This window comes from Sebastes fasciatus, chromosome 1 (assembly GCF_043250625.1).
Source record: "Sebastes fasciatus isolate fSebFas1 chromosome 1, fSebFas1.pri, whole genome shotgun sequence".
Taxonomy (NCBI): Eukaryota; Metazoa; Chordata; class Actinopteri; order Perciformes; family Sebastidae; genus Sebastes; species Sebastes fasciatus.
This window is the reverse complement of record NC_133795.1, coordinates 10,672,675-10,684,020: the sequence shown is the minus strand read 5'-3', so window position 1 is coordinate 10,684,020 and position 11,346 is coordinate 10,672,675. Positions and strand designations below refer to the sequence as shown.

Sequence of the window (11,346 nt, the reverse complement as noted above, 5' to 3'; positions counted from 1 at the left end):
ATATTTGGTGCATAAAAACTGAACCCTGCTTCTGCATGTTTAGTTCTGACTCTGGGGACACGAAGCAGACCTGATCCAGATGACCTGAGAGGTCTGGATGGTTCATAACACAGCAGAAGTTCTGAAATGTATTTTGGCCCTAAACCATTTAGTGCTTTGTAAACCAGTATTTTGAAACCAATTCTCTGAGAGACAGGGAGCCAAAGTACACAATCTTCTAATTAATTACTTAAGGGCAACAGGAATAATGGAGAGAATTACATTTTTCTGGTAGTATTATTATTATTGTTATTATTAATAATTTTTATTGTTATTTTATTTTATTGTTATTGACATTTATTTATTTTATTTATTTTATTTATTTTATTTATTTTATTTATTTTATTTTATTTATTTTATTTTATTGTTATTGATATTTATTTTATTTATTTTATTTTATTTTATTAAATACATTTTTTTTCCTGCCAATCTACTGCTCCCCACTCCAGTCCAGTAGGTGGCGGTAATGTACCTATAAGCTGGTTTGCCAACTGCCAATAAACACTAAAGAAGAGGAAGAAGTCGCGTGTGTGTTGCTCAGCTGAGTTCTTGAGAGAGAGGTGACGGATACAGGACAGACAGCTGCAGAGGATGCTTCCAGGGTTTTGTGCAAATCTGTGAATGTGTGATCTTCCAAAATGGAAGAGACAAAAGAAAGCTTAGTGTTTAAAGGTGTTGCTGAGAGACTGACGCTTGGCATTACTCGAATACTTGGTGTGTATCATGTGAAACTAGCTACTAATGTTCAGGTTAGCTAGCAGACAGATTGATTATGTATTTAATGTGTTTCCCCCTGTTGTGTTGTCAGATAACATGCCTGGTGTGGTCGATGTGCGTTTTGTAGAGAGGGATCCTGCAGAGAAGAGGAGCCTGCTGTCATGGGAACAGGTGAAATAATGCACACCTTAAACATCTAAATGAAATCTGCTGTTTAAACATTAGTTATCTTATGAACCTGCTGTATTTCTTCCTTTAGAAAAATACCTGTATTTTGCCAGAGGACCTGCGAGATTTCTATCTGACAACTGATGGGTTCACACTAACCTGGAGCGTTAAACTTGATAGTAGGTGACCTCATCAGTTTTAAGTTCTGTCTCACAAAAGTCTTAATTTATTTTAAAGGTCCCATATCGTGCTCATTTTCAGGTTCATACTTGTATTTTGTGTTTCTACTAGAACATGTTTACCTGCTGTAATGTTAAAAAACAAACTTTATTTTCCTCATACTGTCAGTCTGAATGTGCCTGTATTTACCTTCTGTCTGAAACGCTCCGTTTTAGCGCATTTTGACAGAATTGCGTTGCTAGGCAACAGCTTGGGTCCATGTTTACTTCCTGTCAGCTGATGACATTCACATACACTTCAACAGGAAATAAACTTGGACACATTTAGTATATTTAAAATTGTGTCAAGGGTCTAAATATTTTATATTCGTGACATCACGAATCGGCAGAAATCCTGACAGCTTGTTTCAAATACAGAGTTTCTGAATACGGGCTTTGTGAATTTCCCTGTGGATTGAGTGTTTCGATACTTTCACAGTATTTATATAGGACTTAAGCCTGCTTTATAATAAAAAAACATGAAAATCTCACTTTTTTATAATATGGGACCTTTTAAATGAAAGGCTACTATTAAGATTACATGATACAGTTAAATGCAAATAGCTCTTTTCACCAAAAAAGACACATCATAATTGTGTGCTTTTCAGATGAGTGCGTTCCCCTAGGATGCATGATGATCAACAGCGTGGCCAGGCTGTGCCCCCTCCTCCAACCTGTATCTTTATTCGCTCTACCCAATGCACCATCACTGGCCGACCTGGACTGGGAGGAGACCGACACAGAAAGTGGTAAATCTCCTCACCTGTCAGATCCTCATGTGGGCTCGACTCAACAATTACAGCATGTCAACTTCCATTAAGTCTGTTTGTGTGCTCAGTTGTGCAGAAAACAGCCTAATGAATGAAATGTTGATTGGAAAGTAAATATTTATTCAAGACTCATTAATTCTGTCTGCCAGGGACGGGGCACGCTCCCGCCGCTGCACCCCACTTTGATATCCGGAGCCGCATCTTCGAGCTGGAGTCCTGTGGCGGGAATGGAAAAGTGTGTCTAGTCTACAAAAACTGCACTCCAGGTATTGTGTTTGTATTGTAACTGTTATGATTTCTCTAAACAACAATGTTAAATTTAAAAAAGTTATTTAGACATAAATATACAGTATGATCTATGTTAAAATAAATGTTGCATCATTTAGTTGTTGGTATTTTCCAGGTGTGGTAGCCCAGCAGAGTGAGATTTGGTTCCTTGACCGCTCGCTGTGTTGGCATTTACTGACTGCAACCTTCACCTCCTACTACCGACTGATGATCACTCACCTGGGTCTGCCCGAGTGGCAGTATGCCTTCACCCCATATGGCCCGAGCCCCCAGGCCAAGGTGTCTCATCACTCTCTCTAAGGCCATGTGTTGTGATTTAAATGACATCTGCAAAACTTTCAGTAACTGCAGAACTTTCAAGTAATATTCTACTTTGTTTTACTTTTGTTTATTCCATTTCTTTTTTTTTGTCTTTTTATTTTACAATGTTTATTTGCAATATATATTATAGAATGCTCCAGAGATGACGTATTTTTGTAGCCCAACCAGAAGTTAGAAAACCGTTGATTTTAAGACATGTATAAGATTCAAAATTCACAAGTGGGATATTTACTGACGTATGTTATATCGTGGAACAAAACGTTAAATCTCTAAAGCTTGTGTTAACCACAGACCTTACTGATTTCAAGACGAGGGAACCGAAAGTGCACTCATTCCTGCATCCCTCTGTTGTGTTGCAGACTTAATGTAATATTATTAACAACACTTCAAGTCATTACAGGTGTATAAAATCCATTTTATTCATCCTGATCCTTCACAGTATACTGCAATGTTGGCTGATTTAACACTTTAACAAGATGATAGTTTTAAGACACTCACATTTTTGAGTCCACATAACTACAAACAGCATTTTAAACTATCTACCTCCTGTTCCCTCTACAGCAGTGGGCATCGCTGTACCAGCCGCTGACTTTCAGCAGTGAGCTCAGCTTTGCCGATCCTGCTGGAGATTCCCATCTCAACAAGCTGGATCCTACAAAGGCCTTCAGAGGCAAAGCCAAGACACCCGTCCCCAAGAAGAAGCAGTCGACTCAGTGCACCTTAGGGAACGCTGCAAAGAGCCAAGGCAGCACGGGAAGACACAGTGGGGGAAAGCGGTGAGGATGTTCCCATCCAAGGAAAACATTTCAACCAACTTTAGGCTTACAGGAGCAGCCTGCAATTCCACCACTGGCTGGATTCGGTTTGTTACCACCTCCATGAGAGCATGTTGTCTGAAACTATAAGTTTGGAAAGCTGCATGACTAAACGGATGCATAACCAGCATTTTCCAACACAAGGCTTAAGTGATACCAGCTGGTGGAGGCAACGTGGCATGTAAAAGTGTTGGCCTGTCATACATTTAAAAAAACAAGGAACACCATGATCATTTTATGTTTACCTTTCACTGCTAAGTGATAGAGGAATGAGGTCTTTCTGAAACACTGAGGCTTTCCAGCCAATGGCATCACCAATAGATGCTTCAAAGCCTCATTTAACACTGTTAACTAGTGACACCTAGTGGTAAAAATCATTAAAAGCAGCCATTTCATAAAATATCATGTGCTGCTGACACATGACAAATAATCCTGATGTAGTAACAAATAAGGACACAGTTTATATCTGTAGTTAATATCACTAGGCTTGGTTTGTCGTTGTAAATATTTAAATTTTGAATGTACAGTATCGTACAACAATAATATACAGTATATATATAATATATACAATTTTAAAAGAAAAATAGGTAAATAACAAATGTCTGTTTATTTGACTGTAAAACTGAATGAAACAGTAAGAATGAAAATAATACTGTGTCGGTTTCAGTTGCAGCAGTAAAAGTGCTTGTATGGCTGACGGACTTGTATCTACAATATGAAATGATTACAGAAAAAAAAAAAAATGTCATGATTCCCTGAAAATGTTCGAGCGTCAGTGGAAACTGCTGTATGCATTCGACAGACGCCTTAAATGCTACAAGACTTTCGAGAGCATGCAAATCTTTTTACATGTTACATCATCAAAGACTGACCATAAACCATCAAGCTATAGGCTTCAGTAAAAAGTGACTAACTGGCCGTTGCATCACTGCAGTGCCTCGCTGATGCTGCTTCCCTCTGTTAACTTCACGAACATAAATAATGACATCTGCTCTAATGACTCCATATTAATGAACTGATGTGAGGGGGGTTGTATTCCAACATTTCAGAGATATCAAATGTGCTATAGCTTCATCCATTTAGGGCTCTTGATGCCAAAAGTACACCGCTGAGCAGACTTAATAGATATCTAGGATTAACTTTTTGGTTCAAGTACTTTGGCGCCCCGACAAAGTTAATCAAGACACATTTCCACTTTGTAGCTTTAGGCTGCTGTGCACTGGATTGTTGTGAAGATGAATGTGTGTATTATCTTTGGTTGTGCTGCAGCTGCCCCGTCAAGCTGTGAGGAGGCAACTCCTGCTGTTCTTATTTTACTTTCCTAAAGACACATGTTTATTTAAGTGCAATGTAGGGGGGCTGTTTACTTTTCTTTACATACACTGTAATCTCATGAACTCCTGTTGATTGTTATGATGGATGATATTTATGTTGTCTCCAAGGTTATATCAGCTGCTATTACCTCAATAATATAAACATGAAATATACGAGCCATGAAGTGTTTTTTTTCATCTCCCATTCATAAAAATGGGTCTTAACTTTCAACCTTTTTGTCCTTCATGTAGTTACTATAACTAGCGTTGATTGGAGCATAGATGTCAACGTCACGGTTTAAAATATCTAATATATTTTTTATGTGTTGCAGAAACTTTTAGTTGAGTTAGGAAGGTTGATGATGAAATTAATTACATAAAACGGATTCCTTTTCAAATTGCTTGAGATGTTTAAACCCTTATTTGAGCCAGTCTCTCTTATTGTGAAAGTCCTTCTGTCCTCCATCCAAGCAATTTGTTTTTTGGTCTATTTTCCTTTTAACCCTTCGTCGTCATGGAATGTTTCGACTGCATCCACATACCTTTACAGGCCGTACGCTGTAAATAGTTGGGGGGTCTCATACATACGCATTAGCACAGATGTTTTCCTGTTTTTCCAGTGGGGCGGTCTCCTCCTCAAACTTCTCCACTGACCCCTCACCTTGTTCGTAGACGGGAGGGTGGTGCATTTCCACCAAGACTCTGTAGAGCCCCGCACCCAATACTCCTCCAATAGGGGGGGCAACTAGAGGCACCCACCACCAGCCATTTCCAGCCCTGCACAGATAAAGACAAATAACTGCTGTGATGATAGAAAATGACAGGGGGGGATAAAAAATATATATATTTTTGCAAAAATATTAAAGGCCCCATATTATGCAAATTTTCAGGTTCATACTTGTAATTTGTGTTTCCACTAGAACATGTTTACGCGCTGTAATGTTAAAATACTGTCTGCCTGAATATGCCTGTATTCACCCTCTGTCTGAAACACTCCGTTTTAGCACATTTCAATGGAATTGCGTTGCTAGGCAATACCTTGGGTCCATGTTTACTTTCCGTCAGCTGATATCATTCACATACACTGCAACTGGAAATAAACTGGTGTGTTCATGTGTTTCAGGCAGGAAGAAATTATTTGTGACATAGGTCAACATGTCACAGGAGTCACAGGATCTGTTAACTGATTGGCTGCAGGTCCTCTCTGGTCGCACTTTGCCGTTTTCCCAACTTTAGCGTGGTTGCTTTTCGCCGCTGGAATCAAACGACAGCAGCAACATGCTAAGCTCGGGAGCGACCGACGCAGCTTTTCATAGACGTTGCATGGCACCTCGCTGCAGGCCGCACTTCACCGCAGCTCTGGTGTGAATACGGCAAGTTCAAAACTGAACCGGCTATGTATTGTATATTTGTGACATCACAAAATTACAGAAATCCTGACAGCTTGTTTCAAAGGCACAGTTTCTGAATACAGGCTGTGTGTATTTTTTCATGGATTGAGCGCTTCAATACTTTCACAGTATTTATATAGCACTTAAACCTGCTTTATAATAAAAAATAGACATGATTATCTCACTTTTTACAATATGGGACCTTTAAATAAAGCAGTTTTTCCATTTGCATTGTTAGAAACAACTAGTAATACCCTCTTAATGTGTGTGGACAAACTACACAGGTCATTTAATAATTAACCTAGATGTTTCGTCCTCGACTGACCCCTAAAGTTCAAGAGCCATACAGCAAATCCTCCTCTAAAAGCCAAAACATCCTCCTTGTGTACCTGAACACGTCGGGCCCCCAGCCTGCTATGGCAGTGAAGACCCTGGGTGCGATGTCTCTGGTGGGGTTGATAGCGTAGCCGCTGTTGCTGCCCAGAGAAATGCCAATGAGCAGCACCAGGAGACCCACTGCGACGGGCTCGCTGCCCGCTGCGGCCGGCTTGTTCTTCTGGTCGGACAGAGCCATCAAGCAAAGCAGCAGCATAGCTGTGCCAAACACCTGGCACGCACACAAAACAAACAGCACATAGATAACTGTGTGTAACAAAGAAAATGGACAGTGCAGAATGTGATAGTGATTCGTAGCTGTAATCCTTTAATCCGGCTTCATGGCTACCTGATCAATGAATCCAGCCAGCAAGGAGAGGTACGGTGCAGGATACGTGGCAAAGATACCTGCTGTGGCCTTCACTCCTATTACAGTCAGGTTTCCTCCACAATAGTCATGTATGGCATCTGCATATGGAAACAATATGGAAATACAGCAATGATTTACGGGCAAGGATATGTAAATGTATAAGATTCAGGTGTTAAGTGCTGAACATGCAATGTGCCCTCACCATAATATACAGCATAGATTGTCCCCGCCGCCAGAAATGACCCCAATAGTTGGGCAAAAATATACAGAGGCAGCATCTTCCACCCAAGGCGGCCAAACGTGCACATTGTGAATGACACTGCTGCATTCATGTGAGCCCCTGGTGGAGCAATAAAGCATAAGACATGTGTGTCAGATTGTGGCGGTACTGATTTCCCCAGACTTTAGTTGTTCAGGCAGAAGACTGAAAAACAGTTCCCATCCACATAATAATATAAAATAAAATGCCTCCTTAATAATAATAATGAACAAATGCCTCTACAATAACAAACAATTAAGGAAACTGAAATATTTTTATTTTTATTTTTACCCTCCTTTAAAGTTTCCCCAAATAAAATACACTAAAAGAAATGGGTAAAAAGGGTTTCAGTGAAAATAAACAAATGACTAGAATAACAAAATAAAGCCTGCAGGCGTTAGGCTATCGTGAGGCAAGCCAGATTCTTGCACAAATAGCACCTAATCGTCCTAGTGCAGGTAACCCAATTGAATGGTATTTATTTTGTTTCCCCAACTAGGATAGTCAATTCTCTCAATAAACAAAACACAAAGAGCACCGAATCTCAAAAGGGCCTAAAACAGACCAGAGTTTCTGGTTTGGCTGATAACACATGTTGCATTTAGTGAAGGAGAGATCAGAAGGACACTGGGTGTGCAGTTTCTCTCCTCTTTTAAGCCCTACAGAAAGGGCGTCGTTACACCCTGATTGGCCAAGAGGGGAATGCACCAAGCTGCTCTCAACTATCATTTAAGAGCCAGTCCCCACACCCTGCGCAACATGTGAACTGAATAACCCTCTAATCACTCAGCAACTCAACCAAAAAAACACCAGGGAAAAGGTAAATGACAGCAAGCCCCAGAGAATGGGCGGCTGCCACAAGATGATACATGTGATGACTTTTAAGGAATCTTGATATTAGTGTGTACAAGGGTCAGCTGCCATACCTGAGACCTTCCCTCCAACATGAACGCCCATAGCAACACCCAGTCCAAAACCAAGGTTGATGCTGATGTACTGTCCGAACTCTCCCTGTCCCGTCACCACCTGGGCCACAGACCCCAGGCCAAACACCTGGACACAGAGAGAAGGAATTGTGCACAGGCGACAAACTACATACAGGGGAAAACTTCCAGACAGTCTGATTTAGGGAAATCATTCCAGAAAACAGGATATGGTAAATGGACTTGCATTTCTATACCGTTTTTCTAGTCTTCCGACCACTCAAAGCACATTACACTACATGTCATTCATTCATGTCACGTCATTCACACACATATTCATACACTAATGGCAGAGGCTGCCATGTAAGGTGCCAACCTGCCGATCAGGATCTAATCTAAATACTCATACTCAGCCTTCAGGAGCAATTTGGGGTTAAGTTTCTTGCTCAAGGACACTTCGACTTGTGACTGGAGGATCAAATTGACGACCTTCCGATTGGTGGACGACCTGCTCTACCTCTGAGCCACTGCCGCCCACGTAATGTAGCAAAAAGAATGATGGACATTTAATTCACATTTCATTCCCCGCGTGCGTCAGTCTCCGATGCCAAGGGGCACTGACCAAGCAGCGGTACTTGGCGAGTTGCGAGTGAGAATGTGTTGGTCTGGAGTCAGTTGTTGTATGAGTAGCGTAGGTAATTTAGAAAATAGCAGAGCCAGTGTGTAGTGTGTGTGTGTACGTGGGAAGTGGGAATGATGTGAGCGAACAAGTCAGCAGAAGACAAGTGAATGTACAGCGGAAGTTGCAGTTTGTGCTGCAGCTCCTCAAGACCAACAGAGGTTAACTCTGGAGCGAGTAACGTTATCGACTGCGGCCCAAGCAGGAAAAGTTAACACAGTGTTTGTCCGTTCTGGGCTACAGTAGAAACATGGCGGCCGGTCCGTGAAGAGGACCAGCTCCCTATGTAGACATAAACGGCTCATTCTAAGGTAAAAATAAATTATACACTAAAGAAAACATACTTATTATTATATTCCATTTCTGCCAGTAGATCCCCCTGAATGTTACACACTGGTCCTTTAAGTTAGTGTGTCAGCCAGGCAGCCAGAGTGTGAGTGAATGAGTGTTTTGTTCTGAAATGTTTACGGTGGAAGAAGCTGAACTGAAATGAACTCTCTCAGTGGAAAAAAAAAGCTGACGCTGAAGAACATTCATTCAGGAAACAGGAAACGTGTGGTTCCTCATACGAAAGTCGTGCGTATTCAGGTTAAGAGTGAGTTTAGTTTATTCCCAGCAATGCTTTCCAGGCTTCCAAGTATAAGGTTTATTGTAACAGCTGACTCACAACATGTGACATTACCAGCCCACTCCATGTGGCCGGCCGCCTGACCATTCCTCTGGTAACACTAGATTTCCTGGTTCACCCTCTAGAAGCCACCAATCCCCACCCACGACCCCCCATCATGTGACTGAAATGTGCTCGTGGGTGTGTGTGTGTTTGTCAGAGGGGGCATGTTATCAGGGTCAAGAACATGGCATTAATAATTAATGGCACATAGTTGTTACAGATAAGCATGCCACAAAGTCAAAACACAGAGAAAAGCTCATATAAAGTGAAGTTGTCACCAGAATGATGGCTATAAAGAGCTGGCAGTTTAAAAATCACACATTAATTCAACAAGCTTTTCTTACCATCATGACATATGTGCAAAGAGATTCAGCAAGTCCCACACGAACAAATTCATTCCTCAGCCAAACTCTGGGTCGAGTTACGTCGAGTCTTTTCCGCTGAGAGACCCCCAGTTCTACTGACTGCACAAAGTCCTTCATCTCTTCTTCTTCTTCTCCTCTTCTTTACTCCCTTTTGTTTTTAGAGTTTCTAATTTAGCTAAAAATAAAGATCAACTTCACACTCCGTTGAAGAATCTATGAGGTGCTTCATCTCATGTCAACACACTAAAGTACACAAACAAGTCTCTTTCTGACTATTTGCCTTCTCTCTTCCTCCTCCCCCTCTAACCTCTTTTCTCTTTGTGTGCGTCTCCCTCTCTCTGTCACACATACCCATTGGGACTTGTCTAATTTTATATAGCCTCTTTGAGACAACCCCTCTCGTCACACACACACAGTCAGACCCATCCCCCAATAGCTTTGCATTAGGCTATCAGAGGATACCTATATGGAAAATTATAAAGATTAACTGTGCCAAATGAAAAGAAATCAAAGTTGCCTCCTATATATGACAAAATAAAAAAATGGTATGATACATAATATTCAATTTAACTAGTACTCCTTGTGGATGCACATCTGTAAGAACAAGATTTTACAACTACAGCTAACAATTACTTTCATTGTTGTTTAATCTGTTGTTTTCTTGATTAATTGGTTAGATGTTTGGTCTATAAAATGTCAGAAAATGGTGACAAATGTCGATCAGTGTTTCCCAAAGCCCAAGATGATGTCTTCAAATGTCTTGTTTTGTCCACAACTCAAAGATATTCAGTTTACTGTCATAGAGGAGTAAAGAAACCAGAAGATATTCACATTTAAGAAGCTGGAATCAGAGATTTATTCCTTTTTTTTCTTCTTAAAAACAATTACTCAAATTGATTAATCGATTATTAAAATAGTTGGCGATTAATTTAATAGACAGCTAATCGATTAATTGCAGCTTGCAGACTTAATGTTATATTATTATCAAAATACTTGAAGTCATTGCAGGTGTATAAAATACATTTTATTCATTGTGATCCTTCACAGTATTTTAATTTATTTTTTTCACAAGAAATGACTAAAATCAATTAATCGATTATCAAAATAGTTGGTGATTAATTTAATATTTGACAATTAATCCTTTAGTCGCTGCAGCTCTAAAACCTATCATAGTCTTCCCTTATATAAGACTCAGTTTGAGACATGGATGTTTTGTTTCAGTTTTAATGCTTCATCAGTGAATGTAGATCTGCAAGATGTGCAGGTTTTACAATAACAATAACTTCCTCACAAAGAATGTTCTCCTGCTAAATATATTACATAGATCAGTCTGTTAGCTGATTTATGTAAGTGTGTAGAGATTATTTAAAATCTTGCCATTTGTATGTGTATAATTGTTTCATGACCATTCTGGTCCTGGTAATTCTTTACTATGTTTACTCCATAGTTTCTGTGTTACATATGTTCACGTTAAATAAGAAGAGAAGGGCAGTGGGGGAAACGATCAAAACAATAGAAGGTATTGATTAAAAAGCAGAGCTTTGTTGACGTTGTCACACTTATCTGGACTTCACAGTGGAAAGTTACAAAAGCTGGCTGTGAAGTCCACATATGTTTATCCCATCTGAACCACTGCTCTTTTGCTTACATGTTAACAACCATTGA

The 11,346-nt window shown here is 40.1% G+C and overlaps 2 protein-coding genes across 2 annotated transcripts; one reads left to right on the top strand and one right to left on the bottom strand.

The window, feature by feature from the left end:
* The first annotated feature begins 557 nt into the window (after positions 1-557).
* tpgs2 (tubulin polyglutamylase complex subunit 2) lies at positions 558-3,920 on the top strand. Its single transcript, XM_074627980.1, has 7 exons — positions 558-753; positions 848-927; positions 1,016-1,103; positions 1,751-1,891; positions 2,062-2,178; positions 2,316-2,479; positions 3,083-3,920. Exons 1-7 carry the CDS (start codon positions 678-680, stop codon positions 3,299-3,301), a joined length of 885 nt encoding a protein of 294 aa, XP_074484081.1. The 5' UTR covers positions 558-677; the 3' UTR covers positions 3,302-3,920.
* aqp7 (aquaporin 7) lies at positions 2,916-10,007 on the bottom strand. The gene is made up of 6 exons (XM_074627911.1): positions 9,661-10,007; positions 7,971-8,097; positions 6,988-7,125; positions 6,765-6,883; positions 6,430-6,647; positions 2,916-5,426 (listed from the first exon to the last, which is right to left on the bottom strand). The coding sequence occupies exons 1-6, from the start codon at positions 9,796-9,798 to the stop codon at positions 5,228-5,230; spliced, it is 939 nt and encodes a 312-aa protein (XP_074484012.1). The 5' UTR covers positions 9,799-10,007; the 3' UTR covers positions 2,916-5,227.
* Between the last annotated feature and the right edge of the window lie 1,339 nt (positions 10,008-11,346).